The 21754-nt window shown below is 44.1% G+C and overlaps 1 protein-coding gene and 1 long non-coding RNA gene across 7 annotated transcripts in view; both read right to left on the bottom strand.

Annotated features, from left to right (window-relative positions):
• The window catches only part of CEP120 (centrosomal protein 120), a 41693-nt gene extending 41332 nt beyond the window's left edge, over window positions 1-361 (bottom strand). For 2 of the 5 annotated variants that reach the window (XR_012042299.1, XM_072860404.1), the window contains exon 1: window positions 100-223. Coding sequence is in view for 1 of the 5 variants with exons in the window: in XM_072860405.1 (XP_072716506.1) it covers window positions 100-151 (52 nt within the window). In the remaining 4 variants the exon portion in view is untranslated. The other 3 variants (XM_072860408.1, XM_072860405.1, XM_072860406.1) reach the window with 3 other exon arrangements.
• A 310-nt stretch (window positions 362-671) lies between these two features.
• The window catches only part of LOC140651078 (uncharacterized), a 37088-nt gene continuing 16005 nt past the window's right edge, over window positions 672-21754 (bottom strand). The window contains exon 4 of one of the 2 annotated variants that reach the window (XR_012042252.1): window positions 672-731. This is a non-coding gene — a long non-coding RNA (uncharacterized lncRNA). Of the gene's footprint in view, window positions 732-7770; window positions 7973-21754 lie in introns of those variants that run through there. The other variant, XR_012042251.1, reaches the window with a different exon arrangement.

Below are 21754 nucleotides of genomic sequence, written 5' to 3'. Positions count from 1 at the left end.
ATCCAGCGGCAGCTACCACCCCCCATTTTCCGTCTAGGACGGAGATGACAACCAGCAGCCAGGAGGCCGAGGCCGCGACCCTCCCGCCCTCCCGCTTACCTTCCAGAACGGAGACGACGATCAGCAGCCGATCGGCAGCTCTGGAAACCATCTCCCCGCTGCGCCCGGGGGCTGCTGAGGCGGGGAAGCACAGCCGCTCTCGAGGCGGGGCGGAGGACGGAACGGGAGCCCCACCGACCCTCCCCTCCCCTCCTGCCGCCACTCGCCGCTCTTTTACCGCCTCGGAGCCTTTAAACGCCAACCGCCGCCCGCCGCCGCACTTCCGCCTAGCAACGGCACCCCGCCTGGTGCACGGCGCACCGTTTCCGGCGCGGGACGCCGCGGCACCCCCCCCCCCCCGCCCCCCCGGCGGGGGCCCCGCCCCCGCGGTGCCCCCCCCCGCGGTGGCCCCGCCCCGCCGGGCGGAGCACGCGGTGCCGGGTGCTGTCACCTGCGGCCGGTGCAGCTGGTCGAGGCGCGCGGCTCCTCCCAAGGCCACGTCTGGCTGCATTGCGTCATGTGTCTGTTTTCTGGGTTGGAAGTAGGAAGTTTCAGGAAAGGCCGGGAGTGCCGCCGAGCCGCTGCGGTGTTTGCTCTGGCGCTTCCCGTAACTCGTGCGCGGAGCCCGCTGACTCGGCATCGGCAGTGCCGTGGCACGGGCAGTGTCGACTCAAGGAAGAGTAGTCGGAAACCTCATATACATAAATAAAAATATAAATACGGCATTGCAGTTTTCACAAGCATTGCCAGCCGACAAATAGCAGCTACTTACAGACATGCTGTCGATTCGAACAGCAAAGTTTCATTATTTTTTTCCCCCTGGGACGACCGGCAGGGCAGCACAATTTGAATCTAGTTTAGCAAAATGCAGCTTTGTCGTGCTTAGATAATTTTTTAGGGTATTCTATCTTCCATGTGAAGTAATAATAAGTTAAGCAATAATACCAGGAATTGGTGTCCCCTGGCATCCCAATACATGTATGCCTTGACTGTGAGGCAAAAGAAACCAGTTTTATGTTTACAATCTTTCGTTTATTAGATAGCCTAGCAAAAACCTTGCGCTGACATAAAATCCTTGTGGTATAGTAACACACATATTCCGGAAAGGTACTGGATCATGATTTGCAAACATCAGGAGAGAGAGAACCCCTTTCCTTTTGCAGGAGTTTATTCTGGTTCTGAAACACTGTTAAATGCATTTTCTTATTTCTGAGTTGAATCTGCCTGGGTTCAGTTCTGGTTGGCACTTTTTGTTGTGGCATCTTCTATTGTATAACAGTATTTGGCATGACAACTCTCTATGTTTACAGTCTGAGTTCTTGAATTTCTATCACTGTCAGCTTCTGCAAACCAGCTTGTAGGTACTTTTTGAAGAAGACCTGGAAGCAGACCTCTGAAAAGTGCGTAATTTCGGCTAGGGAAGGAACATGATCACAGAAGATGACAAAAATGTACAATTTACCTGGCAGCTTTTTTTATTTCAAAATTGATTTCTGTTGGTGTGATTCCTGGAAATAACGTCTTCTTCTGGTGACTTACATGAGTTTATTCCATATCAGAGTGCTGCAGTTTTTAACCAGAATAAACTACTGTATCAGTAAATAAAGATATTTAAAAAATAAATTGTTTCTTCTAGAAATTAAAGCCAGTAGTGCTTTCTGGCTGAAAAAAAAATAATTAAAAACTATCCCTCAGTGGGCCTCTCCTTTTCCTCACAACAGTCAGTTATATGTCATCACTTTTTGTTCCCTTCTATTTTTGTCCTTTCTTCATTTCATATTTTCCCATATTTGGTCTCTCTAACCTTCCTAATCCCATGAAAGATTTTTCCACTTTCATCCTTACCTTCTCTGCAGACCTATGACCCAGATTGGTATCTTCCTCTACAGACAGTCTTCATAGTCAGCTTCTTTCCTTTTTAATTCCTTTTGCTTTATTATGTACTGCTTACCTGAATAAAGACTGTTGTCATTTTTCTCATCAGTCTTTTTTGGAATAAATAATCTCAAGTCCCAGAGTTCTCTCTGGTAGTCATGTTTTCTGTGATTTTATTAATTTCTGTTGCCCTTCTCTGAACTCTTGATTAGCCCTCTCCCTTCTTCATTGACAGTGTCTGTAGGTGGATAGACTACATCAGGGAAGGCTGCCTTAGTGTTTTCCACAATAGAATTACTGAGTGTTTTCCGCATGTTCTCCACCTTCTTCTTGTCAACTACTGATGGAAAAACAATTGCTTCTTCCTGTAACTGTTCCTGGATTTGCTTTTTGCCCATTTAGCAAGCTGACCTGGTCTAGCACAGGGTCAGACAAATGCCAGAGCCAGCACAAAAGAATCAGAGCATGTGGCTAACAACGCTGGTTTATGGGTGTTTGTGTCTGCACATGGCAAAGCATATGGGATCTCCCCTTTTGGCAACAGCGAGCCATTAAATCAGGTCACCTACCTCATGAAACTTTATCCTTAGACGTTCTCTCCCTGCCCTAGCCTGACTTTTATGTTTATGTTAGAGGTATTAACTGTGCCAAGAGCCTCATCGCCGTTAAGCTTTTCCAGTAAAGACTTTGAAAAAAAAGGGGGGGGTGGGGGGGAGAGAAAAAAGACATTAAGAAGACATTAGGACCTCCTTCGTCTTCTCAGCTTCATTTGTTTTGCAGTACACCAAGTTGTTCTCTAATCTTCCTATCACCACCAAAGACTGTTTTCTTATTACACTTTCGTAGTCTTGCCTAGTTGTATCTCATCTTCTGCATTTGCCTGCCCAGGTGCCAGGCTGCAGGGCGAGCCCTGCTCCTGTGCCAGTACCGGCGGGCAGCAGTGAGCAGACCTGTGGGAGGTGCGCCTGGGTAGAGGAACTCCTCCGCTTAGTGTCAGAGCTCCAGGAGGAGGTGAGTAGGTTGAGGAGTATCAGGGAGTGCGAGAGAGAGATGGACTACTGGAATCGCGCCCTACCTTCCCCGGGACAGGCCCGACAGGCAGACGGGACGCATGATACGGAGCATTCCTTATCCTCGCTCCGTCTGGCTGAACACAGAGACTTAAGGGGTAGGGGGCAATGGCGACGAGTTCCTGCCTGGCGCAGCAGGCGTGTCTCCTCCGTGACCACTCCACCTTCCCAGGTGCCCTGGCATGGTAGGTATGAGGCTCTGCAAGTGGAACCGAACAGTAACGAGGATGGTGCTTCATCTAGCTTGGAGGTGTTGCCGAGGTTAAGTAGGTCTAGGCCCTGCATCAAAACTGCTTCCATAAAGAAAAAAGGCGGTCATTGTCATAGGAGACTCCGCTTCTTGGGGAAGTCTGCTGTCTCCCTGGGGCCTGGGTTAAAGATGAGAAGAGAAAGCTTCCTACCCTGGTGCGGCCCTCAGATTATTATCCATTATTGCTTTTTCAGGTAGGCAGCGATGAAGTTGCAACAAGGAGTCCGAGGGCAATCAAGAGAGACTTCAGGGCCTTGGGACGACTGGTTAAGGGATCAGGAGCACAAGTACTGTTCTCCTCTATCCTTCCAGTTGCAGGGAATGGTGAGGGAAGGAACAGGAAGAGCCAGCAGATCAGTACCTGGCTCTGAGCCTGGTGTCACTGGCAGGATTTTAGGTTTTTTGCTCATGGGTCGGTCTACACGACAGCAGGCCTGCTGGCAACAGACAGGGTACTCCTATCTCAAAGGGGGAAAGGATCTTTGCACAGGAATTAGCAGGGCTCATTGAAAGAGTTTTAAACTAGATTTGAAGAGGGGAAGGGATAAAACCAGGCTGACTAGAGATAAGCCTGGGGGCAGCATGCCAATGTTTGAGGGACGGTATGCTAGTGAGGTCCTCCGGTCTGCCATCTCAGTGGAGGTAGGGGATGGAGATCCATGCGTCAGAAAAGACATGAGGGTTATGGATGTGTTAGAAACCACGGAAGTGCCTGAGAATGGTCACGTAGGAATTAGAGCTTCTCCCCCAAAAAGGTGGCAGGATCACTAGCCCAACTGAAGTGCATCCACAGCAATGCGCACAGAATGGGCAACAAACAGGAGGAGATGGAAGTCATTGTGCAGCAGGAAAACTATGACATAGTTGCCATCATGGAAACATGGTGGGATGACTCGCACAACTGGAGTGCTGCAATGGATGGCTATAAACTCTTCAGAAGGGATAGGCAAGGAAGGAGAGGTGGTGGGGTGGCTCTGTATGTTAGGGAGTGTTTTGATTGTCTAGAACTTAATGATGGTGATGACAGGGTTGAGTGTTTAGGGGTAGGAATCAGGGGGAAGGCCAACAAGGCAGATATCATGGTGGGAGTCTGCTATAGACAACCCAACCAGGATGAAGAGGCAGATGAAATATTCTATAAGCAGCTGGGAGAAGTCTCACGATCACTAGCTCTTGTTCTTGTGGGAGACTTCAACTTACCAGATATCTGCTGGAAATACAATACAGTAGAGAGGAAACAGTGTAGGAGGTTCCTGGAGTGTGTGGAAGATAACTTCCTGACACAGTTGGTGAGTGAGCCAGCTAGGGAAGGCGTCCTGGTGGACCTGTTGTTTGTGAACAGAGAAGGACTTGTGGGTGATGTGATGGTTGGAGGCCATATTGGGCATAGGGATGACAAAATGATAGACTTTTTGATTCTCGGAGAAGTAAGGAGGGGGGGTCAGACGAACTGCTACCCTGGACTTCCAGAGGGCAGACTTTGACCTGTTTAGGAGCCTGGTTGACAGTCCCTTGGGAGGCAGTCCTAAAGGGCAAAGGAGTCCAGGAGGGCTGGACATTCTTCAAGAAGGAAATCTTAAAGGCACAGGAGCAGGCTGTACCCATGTGCCAAAAGACAAGCCGGCGGGGAAGAAGTCCATCCTGGCTGAACAGAGAGCTTTGGCTGGAACTCAGGAAAAAAGAGAGTTTACGATCTTTGGAAGAAGAGGCAGGCAACTCAAGAGGACTACAAAGATGTTGTGAGGTTATGCAGGGAGAAAATTAGAAGGGCCAAAGCCCAACTAGAACTTAATCTGTTTACTGCTGTAAAAGACAATAAAAATGTTTCTATAAATACATGAACAACAAAAGGAGGGCTAAGGAGAATCTCCATCCTTTTTTGGACGCAGGGGGGAAACATCGTGACAAAGGATGAGGAAAAGGCTGAGGTACTTAATGCTGTCTTTGCCTCAGTGTTGAACAGTAAGACCAGTTGTTGTCTGGGTACCCGGCCCCCTGAGCTGGAAGACAAGGGAGAGGGAGCAGAGTGAAGCCCCCATAATCCAAGGAGAAATGGTTAGCGACCCGCTACACCACTTAGACACACACAGGTCTATGGGGCTGGGTGGGATCCCCCCAAGAGTACTGAAGGAGCTGGCAGAAATGCTCACCAAGCCACTTTCAATCCTTTATCAGCAGTTCTAGCTAACTTGGGAGGTCCCAGTTGACTGGAGGTTAGCAAATGTGATGCCCATCTACAAGAAGGGACAGAAGGAGGATTTGGGGAACTACAGGCCTGTCAGTCTGACCTTGGTGTCAGGGAAGGTTATGGAGCAGATCATCTTGAGTGCCATCATGCGGCATGTACAGGACAACCAGGTGATCAGGCCCAGTCAGCATGTGTTTATGAAAGGCAGGTCCTGCTTGACCAACCTGATCTCCTTCTATGACAAGGTGACCTGCTTAGTGGATGAGGGAAAGGCTGTGGAAGTTGTCTACCTAGACTTCAGTAAAGCCTTTGACACAGTTTCCCACAGCATTCTCCTGGAGAAACTGGCTGCTCATGGCTTGGACAGGTGTACTCTTCACTGGGTAAAGAACTGGCTGGATGGCCAGGCCCAAAGAGTGGTGGTGAATGGAGTTTACTCCAGTTGGTGGCCGGTCACAAGCGGTGTTCCCCAGGGCTCTGTGTTGGGGCCAGTTCTGTTTAATATCTTTACCAATGATCTGGACGAAGGGATCGAGTGCACCCTCAGTAAGTTTGCAGGCGACACCAAGTTGGGTGGGAGTGTTGATCTGCTTGAGGGTAGGAAGGCTCTACAGAGGGACCTGGACAGGCTGGATCAATGGGCTGGGGCCAACTGTATGAGGTTCAACAAGGCTAAGTGCAAGGTCCTGCACTTGGGCCACAGCAACCCCATGCAATGCTACAGGCTTGGGGAAGAGTGGCTGGAAAGCTGCCTGGCAGAAAAGGACCTGGGAGTGTTGGTTGACAGCCGCCTGAATATGAGCCAGCAGTGTGCCCAGGTGGCCAAGAAAGCCAATGGCATCCTGCCTTGTATCAAAAATAGCATGGCCAGTAGGAGTAGGGAAGTGATCGTGCCCCTGTACTCAGCACTGGTGAGGCCACACCTTGAATACTGTGTTCAGTGTTGGGCCCCTCACTACAAGAGAGACATTGAGGTGCCACAGCGTGTCCAGAGAAGGGCAACGAAGCTGGTGAAGGGTCTAGAGCATAAGTTTTATGAGCAGCAGCTGAGGGAACTGGGGTTGTTTAGCCTGGAGAAAAGGAGGCTGAGGGGAGACCTTATCGCTCTCTACAACTACCTGAAAGGAGGTTGTAGAGAGGTGGGGGTCGGTCTCTTCTCCCAAGTAACAAGTGATAGGATGAGAGGAAATGGCCTCAAGTTGCGCCAGGGGAGGTTTAGACTGGATATTAGGAAATTTTTCTTCCCTGAAAGGGTTGTCAAGCACTGGAACAGGCTGCCCAGGGAAGTGGTTGAGTCGCCATCCCTGGAAGTATTTAAAAGACATTTGGATGAGGTGCTTAGGGACATGGTTTAGTGGTGGTCTTGGTAGTGTTAGGTTTAAGGTTGGACTTGATGATCTTAAAGGTCTTTTCCAACCTATACGATTCTGTGATTCCGTGAACTACCTGACAGGAGGTTGAAATGAGGTGCGTGTGGGTCTCTCCTCCCAAGTAACAAGTGGTAAGATGAGAGGAAATGGCCTCAAGTTGCGCCAGGGGGGGGTTAGATTGCTCATTAGGGAAAATTTATTCACTGAAAGGGTTGTCAAGCATTGGAACTGGCTGCCCAGGGAAGTGGTTGAGTCATCATCCCTGGAGGTACTTGAAAGACGTGTAGACGTGGCACTTAGGGACATGGTTCAGTGGTAGAGTTGGCAGTGCTAGGTTAACAGTTGGACTTGATGATCTTAAAGGTCTTTTCCAACCTAAATGATTCTATGGTTCTAATACTGTCCTCTATTTTTGCCTGCTTCTCATACTTCTCCTTAGTAATTAGCCTAAATCATTGAAGAGCTAATTTAGCTAGAACTATTCTTCCCATTCCTTGCACTGGAATACTTTCATGTGCATTCTTAAAGAGTTTCTTCAAGGAGCTACGAACTCTCCTAAACCATTTTTCTAATAAACATGTTTCCCAAAGAAATCTTACCCATTTATCGTTTCAGTTCAGTAAAATCTGCTTTCTTGAAATTTGTTATGCCTTTTTGTAAAGGCATTTTTTGAGCCCAAACTGGGACAACCTAATGACTTCAGACTTCAGTAAATATATTAGACTTGGAAGGGCAATAAACAGAACAATATAGAGACAATGATGGTATTGATAAGATTTTAAATGTTATTGCCCTGCAGTACACTCCTTTTTAATAATTTGTGATATGGTTTTTAGTCTGAAAAATATACATTTAAAAACCCCAGGATACAACAGTGAAAAAATCATCATGAAGAACAATGAAGTATTTTATTCATAAAACAGCCTGTGTTTCAACTGCAGTCAGTTTCTATAACATTGTATGAAACATTATATGAAAGTCAATGTGGTTTTCCATTTTCTGAGTTTAATTGTTTAATGCACATTAGGCAAATTAACATAATTATGCTTCTTTTTTAGCAATAGAATTAGAACTGTAGCACTTTCAAGATTCATTTGTCAATTTATAATCCAGTTTTCATGAAGAAGATAGATTGTCCAGTATCCTGTGCTTCATTACTATCTTCACTTATTCCACATCTCTAAGGGAACAATATAATTAAAATTATGTAAATACAAATGATAAGGTAGCTCATAAAAGCAAATAAAATAATGAATATTAGGTAAAATATTTAAGTTAGCATTGGTTACGAAATTTTCTTCATACAGCCAATGGTTGAAGTAATAATTGAATTAATAAATTATGACTACCATTATTAAATGCTTTAATCAAATTTAGTTGTTTTTATCTTCTTGTTTTAGAGGCTATTAAGTTACAACAGTTCTTCATAATTATTAACTAATTTTCCTTGGCATGGCTATTTTTTCAAGCCCAGCTTCACTCCCCATTGATACCACATGTTAATTTTGCCTCCATATATTAAGTTATCCCTCATTTTACAAGGTTAGTTACTCTGCCTTCTTTACTTCACTCTCTTAAATAAATATTTTAAAATTTATTTCTATTAACATCCAAAGTTTTCTATTTGTTGCATTTCTGACTAAATTTACAACTAAGAAGATTGAGTTATTCCTGCTAAAATTACATCTTTGATCATTCTGAGTATCATGTTAGGTATCTGTTCCTACATGGCTTTCATCATCGTACTAGCCAAGCCAAATTCAGGCATTGAATATTACAACTAGCATGTCTAGATGTTTGGCCCTTTCCTTAATAAGAATATATACAGACAATGTTTGCTTTGGAATTATTAATAATATGTGCTTATATTAAAAATGCCAGGGGGATGAGCTTTCAAATAAGGCGACAGGGTGATGAGATTGGTAAGTATTCTGTATGACTTGCAGGTTCACCTCACTCAAGGGAATCACTCCTTTCTCATCAAGCATGCCTTCTATTAGTTTGCCTTCTATTAGTAGAACATTGTCTTTCCCATTACAGATCACATGAGCAGTCACTCAGCTGTAGTATGGCATTGCTGAGGTTTCACAGCATGTTGTGATAGCTTCAGAGATTTCCCCTTGCCACCTCTAACAGGCTGGAATAGCATCATCACGTGCATAGCTGAGAACAGGTTATATACAATTCAAACAGGGATGCATTGTCCTCTCCGTTCAGGCATCTTTTTTCATGGTAGCTTAGTCCTGGAGATCTTTCTGCTTGGGAGCTAGTACTGTTTCATTCACCATTTGTGTTGGAGGGGGTTCTATAAATATCATCCCAATTTAAAAGAAGACTGGTGCTTTTAACTTCATGTTGTTTCCAGCGTTTTAATCTCAAAATGCATCGTATTTGTTTCTGAATTAATTAATGAATAACCTTAGGGTAGCTACTAACTGACTTAAGATCATTTAGTTAGTTCTTTCTTAACCTGTCTTGCATCTCTTTTAACATTTGCCAGTTGTTGATGCAGAGTGTAGTAAATAGCTGGATCCCTTTGTAGTAGGGATTTAAATCGCACATAAGTGTAATGTGTATTCTAAAAGGATCACTTGAATTACTCTTCTTGTGGTCGTTTCGTTACACTTTGGAATACTTTGGAAGTATTCTTAAATGTTTTGTTTGTTTTATCATAAAACAGAACTTCAGTAAGAACATACCTTATATAGAGGTTGAATATGAGAAAAGGATATAAAATACTGTCTTTAAGGCAAAATTTAGAATTGGAATTACTGATCCTCAGTGCATGGCCTGGTATGTTCAGAAAGAGCAAAAACATCATTTAAACAGAGGAAATTTAAATTTAAGAAGAGGGCAGCTGGAGGGTCTTTTTAAAGATTAAATTAGAAGAGCAATAACCTTCATTCTTCTGGAAAAGGGAGAACTGAATGGTGAAATACATTTCTTCAGAATAAGTAGGAAAATATTATTTCTTCTCCACTGACAGCTGTAGTAGATGTAACCAAATGGTGTAGATGTCACTGGAAAGTTTATTGTAATGCCTAATTCACATAAACTGTATTAGTGAATACTGCTATCAATGAAATCTAGAAAACTGTTAGAATAATTGGATCTGAAAGGGAAATGGACAGTTACATACATGAGAAATGAATGCAAAGTATCCAGTGGATATTCCCAAATTGGGTACAAAAGCAATGGCTGTGTTCCTCTCTCAAGTCTAGGACTATCTAGAACTCTATGATAAAAAATTAGAGCATCCTGAAGAATATCAGAATGTATTCTGGATCTCCCTTAGGTGCGCCTGTGCTGTGATACTTCCAGGACTGTTCATGTAACTTACCAGATTGTTCCTATTTCTTTCCAGACCTTTTCAGTAAAAGTATCAGGTCAGATTCTGTGTGAAAATGTCTGTGATAGGAATTCCTAAAACTGAAGATGGCTAATGGCTTTTAAAATCTAAAAATGCCATCAATGGATACATTCCTGATGGTGTTCTGTCACGTGGTCTCCTGTTATTTGGCTGCTCACTGTCCTAGTAAGTATTGCTAATACTGAAGAATCAAGAATTGCCAAACCCTGATTATTTGGAAGGAGGAAAACTTTTAGTCAACCTTTTTTTTGGGGAAAAAAAAAAGACTCAGTAAAAGTGAGCATATTTCACAGGCTCTATTTTTCAGTGCTCTGGTATTATTACAGATGTTTGCATTTTTCAAAGTTTAATGTACTTGTCTAGAGGTAAGACATCTTAAAGGTTACACTGTGACTGAAATTTAAACTGAAATAATTTCACCAAATTTCATTTCCTCATGATTAATGATGAAGGGAGTCTCTTATATCGTCAGTTTCCCCTCATCACTCATTCACTCCTAGGAAACTCCTTGCATCTTGAGAGCCCTAATACATTAAACTTAACCACAAAGTTAAACTAAGGGCCTAATTCAGAATCCATGTGAGTCAGTGAGAAGGTTTCTTTGAAGGGATAACTTTAGTGGATTTTGGATCTTGTTCCAGGTGACCAGGGACATACTCCTACATCTCTGCAAGCAGAAAGGTCATCTGCACAGTTCAGGTCATATTTGAACAGCAAACACAGTAGATTTTTGTCATTTGACCAAAGAGAATGGTATCATTTTGGCTTGCATAACCTGTCAGGTCAGTGAAAAACTAGAACCTTGATCTCCCGAATCTTAGTTCCTTTATTTATACACTAGGCCTGGCTGCTCTTAATATAAATCAAGACATTATCTTTCTTTTTCAAAGAGACCATTTGTGAAGCTGAACATGCTGTGTAATATAAGAAAGGAGAAATTAAGGACAAAACCATCAAAATAATTCTTCAGTCTGTGGTCAGTGACAGCAAAGATGCTAAAATGAGATACTTTTTAGAGCACTTTAAGGAAAAGTCACTTGGGTCTGCTATTCCAGTTTGGGTTGCTACCAGATCCACTGTTGATAATGGGACATATGCATCTAACTAATTTATTTAGACTTGATAGGTTAAGAGTAGGCAGAAGCACATCTGACAAAAACCAAGAAAGAACACGAACTCAGAGATGACTTGGATGCTGCACAAGAGTTTGGATCAGCTTGTCTGTGCTAAGGTTACACACTAAGTATTCTTCAGATGTTAGTGAAGAAAAGAAAAAGAAGTATGTTTGGTGCAACAACTTTCTTACCCAATTTCTCTATCACAAGCAGCAATGTAAATTTAATTATAAGGACGCGAGTGGAAGATTCAGAGTAGGCATAATAGTTAACAAAGCGGTGGGAAAATGTAGTTATGTAGTCTTAATAAAATTCTAATGACAAGCAGCACTAGTGCTGTTCTGCCCTGAGGGAATGACATCAATCAAAGACTGCTGACACTCAGTCACCTTTCCAACTCGAGGATTATATTCCTTCCCATAAACACCTGATTCTATCTGTGCAGATGTACAACATAACACTCTTGACAAATTCACTAATATTCTGGGGCACTCAGGTACATACATAGAAAAAATCCAAATGAATGTCAAATAAAGGTTGGTGAGTATGACACTAAAATCAAGTGATGCAAGCCACATTCTAGGATCTGCTTTCAAAAACCTGTATATATGTATAAGTCCTTACAGAGGATTAAATTAGAAACTAGTCTTCGCTATATGGTATGAAGAACAGAATATGGAGAATATGTATAGAAGATCTATTTAACAAAAAATAACAGGTATGAATGTTCTAGCTCCGAAGACCAGAATACTGAAAGTGTGCTAAAGGCGATCCTTAAGGCAGGGATGACTTCATTGTGGTGATCTGTATAGATCATAGAAAGTGATACACAGAAACAGACAGTCTAAGTCCCAGGGAGTTTACAGTCCAGCAAGAGGTAATCTATACTTGCATCTGTATGCATTTGCTCACACAAACTCTCTCTGTAACTGGTAACTCTGTGCCAGGGTGAGTTAGCATCTGGTCTTAGATGCACCAGATGAACGGAGAGTTAGAGACAGGATTTTTAATCCCATTATGGAGATGGATGACTGTGTAACAGAAGGATTGAACGACTTGCCCATAGGAATGATAAAGGCATGAATTTAATCCTCTTTTCCACATTCCATTATGGTGTCCTATCCAGAACATAGTATTGTCTTGGAAAACGTACTTTTTGAGCTAATTATAATGTATTGTGAAGTTCATTAGATATTAGACATCATATGCTCTGTCATATATACTGTTTCCTTTTTATCCTAATTGTTGTGCAGGTTGCAAGGTAACTGCTTTTTAAATTTCTAAATCACCAAAATGATGTAAAAAAATTGCAACTATCATATAAATGAATAGACTCATTCCTCCTCTCTGACAAAGTTTATGTAAGTTACTGTTTGAGTGAAAAGTACTTACGAGACAGTTAAATACAGGATATAGAATCACAGAATCCTGAGTTGGGAGGGACCCATGAGGATCATTGAGTCCAACTCCTGACAGGGCAACCAAAAGATAAACCATGTGCTTCTTGAACACCAACAGGCTTGGGGCCATGACTACTTCCCTGGGGAGCTTATTCTGGTGCTTGACCACCCTCTCAGTGAAGAACATTTTCCTAATACCCAGTCTGACCTTCCCCTGACATTAAGCCATTCCCTTGTGTCCTATCACTGGACACCAGACAAAAGAGATCAGCACCTCCCTCCCCGCTTCCTTAGTACCTGTACGAAAATGTTGCCTTCAACATGCTTCAGGAATTTCCTAGACCTCTTTGTGTCTGCTGTATGACAGTCCCAGTCAACACTGGGGAAGTTGAAGTCGCCCATAAGGACAAGGGCAACTGATTTAAAGGGGGGGTTTATTCCTTATAGACTAATACGTTGGTGCTGTCATCCTGGCTGGGTGATCTATAGCAGACTCCTACAACAACATCTGCTTTACTAGCTTTTCCCCTAATCCTTACCCAGAGGCTCTCAACTGTGTCACCCCCAACTGCAAGCACTGTACAGTCCAATCCCTCCTTTGCACAGCGCTACCCCTCCGCCTCGCCTGCCCTGCCCGTCTCTCCTGAGGAGCCTATAACCGTCCATCACAGCACTCCAGTCACAGGACTCTTCCCACTTGGGCCAACATTGTCATAGCTCTGGGACTGAGCCAAAGCTTCCAGTTCCTCTTGTTTATTCCTCATACTGCGGGCATTAGTGTACCAACATTTGAAATGTGCGCCACTGTATTTGGTACATTGTGGAGCAGAGTGAAAGCCCTCGCTAGCACACCGTCACTCAAACCTCCTCAGGCTGTCCCAGAGCTTATCACTAGTAACCCTGTCCTGCCTTGCACCTCTGCAGAGTCACCTTCCCGAGCATCGGCCATGGCCTGGGCTTCTGCAGGAGAGGGCAGCCAGCACCTCTGGCACATGGAGGGCTGCTACACTTCAGTGCAATGCTTCAAGCAACAGACCACATGCCACTTCATGCTGTGGACCCAGCTGAGACCTTGGTCCTTGGAAAGAAAAGCTGCCCTGAGAAGGCAGGCCACCCCTTTGCCAACTGCCACCTTGCGCCAAGCTGCAAAGATGGGGTCAGACTTGTGTTCGTGGGAGCTCCCACTTGTCCCCATTGCACAAACACCATCTTGAGTGCTCCAGGATGGAGTTGTGGGGATGTCTTCTTCTCATTTCCCTCTCTACTCCCCTGCAAGCTGCGACTGGCACAGGAGGGGAGCATCTCTGTGCAGAGCTAGGAGTGTGGAGCAGAAAGGGGGACGAGTATGTGATGTGCAGCAGGACTTTGCCCACCACCCCAGATGCACCATGCAAGTGCCTAAGCAGACCTGGATGGGAAGAAACGTGGGTGTGTGGAGCACCAGGTGCTGGAGGCAGCTCTTAGTGCATCCCCGAGGCTGAGCTTGAGTGGCCAGGGGCAGCGGCGGAACATGCCTTGCGCTCCAGCTGCTGAGACACCTTGACCCAGGCTAGGCTTGGGCAACCAACCAACCCCCCCAGCTCTGCCAGGGTGCTGCCAGGCCCGTAGGCATGAGCACACATGCCATTGCTGACAGCACAGCTACAGGACAAGGCTCCCGGGCACAAACACAGATCAAGGAGAAAACTGCACTTTTATTGCACTCAGGGACAGCGGAAAGTGGCAGCTCCCGAGAGATCCAGGGCACCTGCGGTGTCTTCATGCTGCGAGAACAGCGGGCAGGCACCCAGACAAAACGGCCCAGAGAAGCCCTGGCAAAGGGCTGTGCTCAATGCAGCCGAGTAAGGCAAAACCTCCCTGGGGACCAGTGCCACTCTCCCCAGGGGAAAAATTCCTTCCTGACCCAGACCCAGGGCATCAGTGGTGATTTCATGCTGCAAGAGCAGCATCTATTTACTGCAAGAGCAGCAGGCAGGAATTTATCCAAAACAGCTCAGAGGAGTCCTGGCAAAGGGCTCTGCTCCACGCTGCAGAGGAAGGAAGAAAAACCCTGGGGACCAGTGCCAATCTGCCCCGGGGTTGGGGGGGAAATCCCTCCTGACCACAGACCCAGGGCACCAGTGGCATCTTGGTGCTGCAAGAGCAGCAGGCAGTCACTTACCCAAAATGGCCCAGAGGAGCCCTGGCAAGGGGCCGTGCTCAATGCTGCAGAGGAAGGCAAAACACCCCCAGGGACCAGGGCCCGTCTGCCCCGGAGGGAAAAATTCTTTCCTGACCCCAGAGCTGGCGACCGGCTGTTCCCTGAGCGTGTGAGCAAGACCTGCCTCCCGGCCCCACGGGGTGGTCACACCTACCAGGGATGCCACCACTGCCCGACCCCTTCCCTCCCGCAACCCGGATCCATCTCAGGAGCTTCCGAGAGTGGCAAAAGCCCCTAGACAGATCGGCCTTAGGGGTGAGAATCCTTCCCGTGCCCGGCAGGACACCAGTGGGTGCTCCAAAGCACTGGGGAAGGTGCTGGCTCCGATATCCCTTGCAAAGTCTTTGCAGCCCGTTCCTTACTGCCGCTGCCACGGGCTCTGCAGGGGATGAGGTCGGCGAGCTCTGCGGTGCTCCTCAAGCACCAAGAACGCATTCCCAGGGTCTTGGCAGGCCACCAAGCCAACCTTTGCCACTGCTATCCAGCTGAAAAAGCCTGACAGCCATGGGCACCTCCAGGTGTTTGTGGCACTTCTCCTCTCCCCAGGAGCTTGTCTCCATTCCCCAAAGGAAGGGGGAAGCAGGATTGCCATCCAGCAGATGTAGCTTTGAATGTAGCCCTGCCAGGAGCCGGGATTGCAGCAGGGAACCTCTAGCATCCTCATCCAGCCTTGAGTCTTCCCCCCTCAGCCCCTCCAATTAATCCCTCTGGCCCCTCAAAGATGACCTCTCCCATGCCATGGAGCAGCCCCTGGCCAGCTCTGTCCTGATGGCACAGCCTGGCAGGCTGGTGGTGGGGCACGGGAGGATGCCCCTTTTATCCTGCCTGGGCATGGTGACGCCGCGTTGCCGGGTGGTGGCACTGTGACATGGGGGTGGCAGGGCCCCCAGGAGGAAGACCTTTGGAGTACTGGCCCCGAGGCGGTCCCTGCACCCAGGGGCTGGGGGCCGTCCCTGCCCTTGGTGTCCATGCACTGGGCACAGCTGGGACAGCCTGCTGGGCTCCCTCCCTGTGACCCTGTGCAGCAGGCTCCCGGTGTCACCACGGCAGAGCCAAGAGCCAGGTCACAGCTTGGCCTTGGCCAGGGGCTTCTCCTGCTGCGCCACAAGCAGCCAGGTAGCTCGTTAGCTGAGGGCAGCGTTGCCTGTGCTCACAGCCTGGAGGAGTCCAGCAGAGCCCTTCTCCCTAGGACCGAGGGAGCCCCGCTTCAGCACAGGGCTCGGGCACTCCTTCTGCAAGCCACACTCCCTCCCCAGGGCTCGTGTGAGCAGAGGACGTCATCCAAAGTCTTGCTGTAACATGAAGTCCTTGCAGTCATCTCCTGCTCTGCTCGTCCTGTGCAAAAGGTATAGCAGCTGGACCAGGGAGCGTGGGAAACACCCTGTCCTGCCTGTCAGTGCCTGTCTGCCCCGGGGGAAAAAATTCCTCCCAGATCGAAGACCCAGGGCACCCAGGGGTCTTGGTGCTGCAAGAGCAGCAGGCAGGCACTTAGCCGCAGTGGCCCAGAGCTCTATTCCTGTTTCTATGTTATTATTATATAATCTATGGATTTAGTAGCCAGGTTAGTGTTCACTACGTTAATTGATTTCTTTCTACCATGGTGAACAGTCTCCAAATTAGACCTGTAAAGAAGCATTCCACACGTACATTATCTAAGAAGAAGGAAACATTTGTATTTTGGTCCTCAGGTTTATGATATACAATGTGTGAATCACTCAGGAAAGGATACATTCAAGAAAGATTCTTTTCTGAACACTGGTATTTTAAAATGAAATATAAACGTTATTGTATAAAAAGTAGACAGCTAAGAGAAAGTTGTCAATATAGATACTTTTAATTTGCTACTTTAGGCATTAAAGAAATCTACAAATAGTGTGAAATTTGGACTGGATTTGGCATCCTTAGCCAAAAGCTGTGTTAAATTATTAAGATTATTAATTAATATGATATTTTACAGTATATAACAGCAATTCCTCAGTCAATGATTTTGAAGAGCAGGATAAAGGTAATTAATGCATAGTTTGCTAATGACTGAGCAAACCATAAAACATTACTGCAGCCCCATTAATTCTGACAAGGGTGAGGTGAATTTGGGGTCAGGAGTTTAAGATGAGTTCATGATAAATGCTAAAGCAATAACAGATGCTAAAGCTGAATTATTTTAAAGAGAATTTTTTTTAAAAAAGTGTCCCCTTTGCCTTAACACATGCATATGTCTAAGTTCCTAGTTTTGTTTGTATGAAATTGTAAAATGCATATTTTGCCCTGAAGTGAGCCAACCAGTTTAACAGTACTATTTTTTCATGCTGGAAACACTTTTTTTCTGTTAGGATCTTACGCAATTTGTTATTAAACTCTTCCAAAGCCTCCTGGCATCACAAGAGTGGAGTAGAGGGGGAGAATCACCTCCCTCAACCTGCTGGCCACCCTTCGTTTTATGCAGCCCAGGATACAGTTGGCTTTCTGGGCTGCGAGTGCGCATCGCTGGCTCATGTCCAATTATTCATCCATCAGTACCCCTAAGTCCTTCTCCGCAGGGCTGCTCTCAATCCATTCATCCCCCAGTCTATATTGATACTGGGGTTGCCCCAACCCAAGTGCAGGATCTTGCACTTGGCCTTGTTGAACTTCATGAGGTTCACATGGGCCCACTTCTCAAGCCTGTCAAGGTCCTTCCCTCAAGCAAATCAACTGCACCACTCAGCTTGGTGTCATCCACAAATTTGCTGAGGGTGCACTCAGTCCCCCTATGTCATTAATAAAGATACTGAACAGTACTTGTCCCAGTATGGACCCTTGAGGGACACCACTTGTTACTGATCTCCATTTGGAGATGCTGCCATTGACTGCAACTCTTTGGATGTGTCCATTCAGACAATTCCTTATCCATTGAATGGTCCGTCCATCAAACACATATCTCTCCAAATTAGCGACAAGGATGTTTTGTGGGACCGTGTCAAAGGCCTTACAGAAGTCAAGGCAGATGACATCAGTTGCCCACCCTTACCCACCAGTGCAGTCAGTCCATCATAGAAAGCCACTAGATTAGTTAGGCACAATTTGTTCTTGGTGAAGCTATGTTGGCTGTCTCTAATCACCTCCCTGTCACCCACATGCCTTGACATAACTTCCAGGAGGATCTGTTCCATCTTCCCTAAGTCAAGTATGTTTTGGCCATGATGGTAATCCGTAAGTGATCCCTCTGTCTTTATCTCGACCCGTGAGCTTTTCTTACTTTTTCCCCGTGTCCTGGGAAGGGGAGTGAGAGAGTAGCTGGGTGGGCATCTGGCAGCCAACCAAGTTTAACCCACCACAGCACCATGTTACAGAAGAATAAGGATTTTATTTATCACTTGAGAATTATGTAATGGAGAAATGGATGTTTATTTTTGCAACTTTTTAGCATAATGAAAGCATAGAAAATTACCATACAGGAAATGTATATTGAGTCATAGTTTCACTTTGGTAATTCAGTGTCTGTGAGATAAAACCACAGGAACCCAGTACTTATTTCTATTAATGCCATCAGTAAAGACTCTAGTGGTTTGAGCTGGAACTGTTTCCATTTGAGATCCAGCTTTAAGGCTGAATCTTTTGGAGCACAACTTGCATCATATATGGACATGTTTTCAGAAATGGCATATTTAGTGCATCTTGCTTTCTGGGTATCTAATTTAAAATACATTATTCATGATTTTTCAGTAGAATTGCAAACTCACAACTATCATTGGTTTCAGTTGGAATTGTTCAGCTATCTACAAGCCAGAAACTTTTGAAAATACGTGCCTGAATTGCCTCACCTTTAAAAAGGAAACAAAATTAGGTAATTACCCACATTGTAGAGGCTATTGCGCATAAATTGCCTAGAAGATTTATAAATATTATTTTTCACTGGTTTGGTATTGCAGTTTTTCCTAATGCCCTCTTGGACTTCTCATTTTCATATTTTGTATCAAGCTGTCTTACACTACATCTGTGATATTGTTGGAAGGTTCTCTTCCCAGTAATCTTAAAAGAAGTTTTCTAAAATTCTGGTCCAACTTTAGTTAAATTTGTAGGAATTGTTCCAGGCCAAGTGTATTCTACTCAGAATAAGACTGTCCCATAATTGTTTTACACATATTTAAAAGCCATTCTGCATTTTTAAAATATTAATGAGGTACGAATGCATTAAGTTTTTTGAATATGTGTTATTAACTTTTCCTGGATGTTTAATGATAAAAGAACAGTTCAGGTTTAATGGAATCAATCATTTTGGAAAAACAACTATGGTTTCAAGGGAAAACTGCTAAAACATTGTCAAATGAGTTCTCAAGAAATCTACTTTCTAAAGCAGTGGAACCATGACTTCTGTTGTTATTCTTTTATTTGTTGCAAATGCCATAAAGCCAGAAAGCACAGGCTATCTTCAGGTCTGTTTGAGAATGGAAATGAAGACAGACCTACGCTTAAAAGTACACTATATGGCTTGTGTGTATGATAGTCTTTTTCCGGCAGTACATTACAACGTAACACACAATTTGCATTCAGGAACCTTCACCAAGTGCTGTCATACTACTAGATGCATTGTGAAAACAAGAAGCAATTCAACAACACGAATGAACATTACAAAACAATTTAGGATGTGGAATGAATACCTTCCTCATTAGCACTGCACAGAGAATTTTAGTTAGCCATAAAGTTTGCAATGCAAATAACATAATAACCCATGCAAATGACATAATAAGTAGTATATTATAACTATATTTAAAAATATTTATTTATTAAAAATTATTTTTCGTAGGTGCTTGGAAAATAATTTTTTATTTTAATTTTGCTAGAAATTCCCTACTAGCTCTACAATTCTTATGAAAGGTTCTCAAATACTATTAGTGACTATTAATGGGCTTCATTTAAGAACATAACACAACATAATATCCAAAAACTTTTATACTATCACCAACATTAGGTGTTGCATTATAGCACTAGTTATAACTGATTCAGAGGGGAGAGAATACCACATAATGAATAACCATTAATATATCATCTTGTATTTGCATTTTTCTGACATGTTTAAAAAATCTGGCAATATGATCCTGCCTGAGGCTGAAAACAGTTCTATGTGGGCCACTGGAGGCTGTGCACTACATGGGTTCTCAGCATTACAACTCGAACTTGGAGAGAAAGAAGTATTTTATCTGGCTTGTGTCATCCATTGAGCTTTTTTATATTTCTACATGGAGTGCTCCAAAGATGTAAATCCCTTACGTGCCTACTAATTTCACCACCATCCCCAGAAGTTTTGCACATCTTCCTTCACCAGTATGGCAGAATCAAAGGCTTTCACTCCATTGAGGGACATGGAGTGAAATACCCAAGGAGGAAAACTGATCTTGTTCCTGACCTTGCCTTTGGAGCTCAACACATTTGTGTTCAATGAAGTCAGGCTATGAGGACACAGAAACCAGAAGCTGGACTCAGTTGCCCACTTTCCTTACTATATTGCTGTGAATTAGAAGAAGAGTGGAAGTGCAACAGAATATACAGCAATGAAAGAACTGTCTTCTTTTTAACAAGCTAAATCACTTTTGAAATTTTGTGCAGTGTGTAAAAATGAAATGCAGACAAAGCCAAATTATTTGCTGCACTGCATGATCAACTTTTTATCAAGTATCAGTACAGTGGTCCAAAGCTGGCTGCAAATTAGCTTGTACACTGGATGCAAGCATTTGTTCCTTTTATGCCACTGGAAAGTTCACCAGCCTGACAGTGCCAGAGGTGCCACCCATATTTAAAGTGGTTATCAAAAAGAACTGCAGACAAGACACAATGTGGACACAGGGTTTTTTTTCCTAGTTTTGTTAAAAAAAGATCCCTTTGATTTTTCATGAGGGTGGAGTATTTTGGAAAACATCATAGCTGTCCCTCATCAGCTAGCAGCTATAAATTCTGCTTAGGTAAATGTGCCATGTATATCCTTCTGCTTTGATACTTCCTGGAGTTATGCTCAGTAGTGTTCTCTGTGAAAAGCTTTCCAGCTGTCCTTATGATTTCTGACAATGGATTGCAATACTTCTCAGAGGGAAACAAAGGAGCTTATGTTTACTTTTTTACATTGTTTTTAATATTATTTCTGGTATTAGTTATTAGAATTTCATCATCCACTCAGTCTTCAAGAAATCTTACAGGAAACTGAAACAAAATAATATAAACACATAGCTCGCTATTTTCAGTGATCTTCATGTAATTGTAAAATATGCATCTACAGTATCATGTATTTTAATGTCTGTCAGATATGTTGTTTCCCATATAATTAATATAAAACGGAAACATTTTTAGTGAAAGATTAGTTTTTACAAATATATTATCAACTTCTGGACTTGTCAACTACATCTGGAGTGTGTATACACACAAGAGATGGTGTATATGGATGTTCAGTTGATTTAACCCTAGATAGTTTAGTACTTCATAAGGGATCTGGATACATCTCTTTTTACATTCAGGCTGGAGGGTGAGGGAATTGCCAAACAAATATTTCAGCATAGTTTTAAACGGGGATAGTAAGAGTTGTACCTCCTAAGTACCAGCAAAAAACAAGCAACTTTCGTAACATATATTATGGCCTGCACTTAGTTTGAACAATATTGTTAAAATTGTTATGGGGGTGAGTGCTTTCCTCCACTCATCAGAATGCAAATTTTCTTCTCGAAATACATATTTATAGGAATTGCAATACCATCAATAGTTGCTGAATTCAGTGGCCAATCTTCACCTGATCTTTCACTTCAGTAAACTAGAATTATTGTTCTCTAGACTAGTAGTAGCACTCAGTGGGGTGAAAAAATGATATCTTTTTGGGATAATTAGGTTTAAATTCACTAATTTAATCTTACTTCAT

Source organism: Ciconia boyciana, chromosome 4 (genome assembly GCF_034638445.1).
Source record: "Ciconia boyciana chromosome 4, ASM3463844v1, whole genome shotgun sequence".
NCBI lineage: Eukaryota > Metazoa > Chordata > Aves > Ciconiiformes > Ciconiidae > Ciconia > Ciconia boyciana.
The sequence above is the reverse complement of the archived record's forward strand: the minus strand, read 5'-3'. Positions and strand labels throughout refer to the sequence as shown.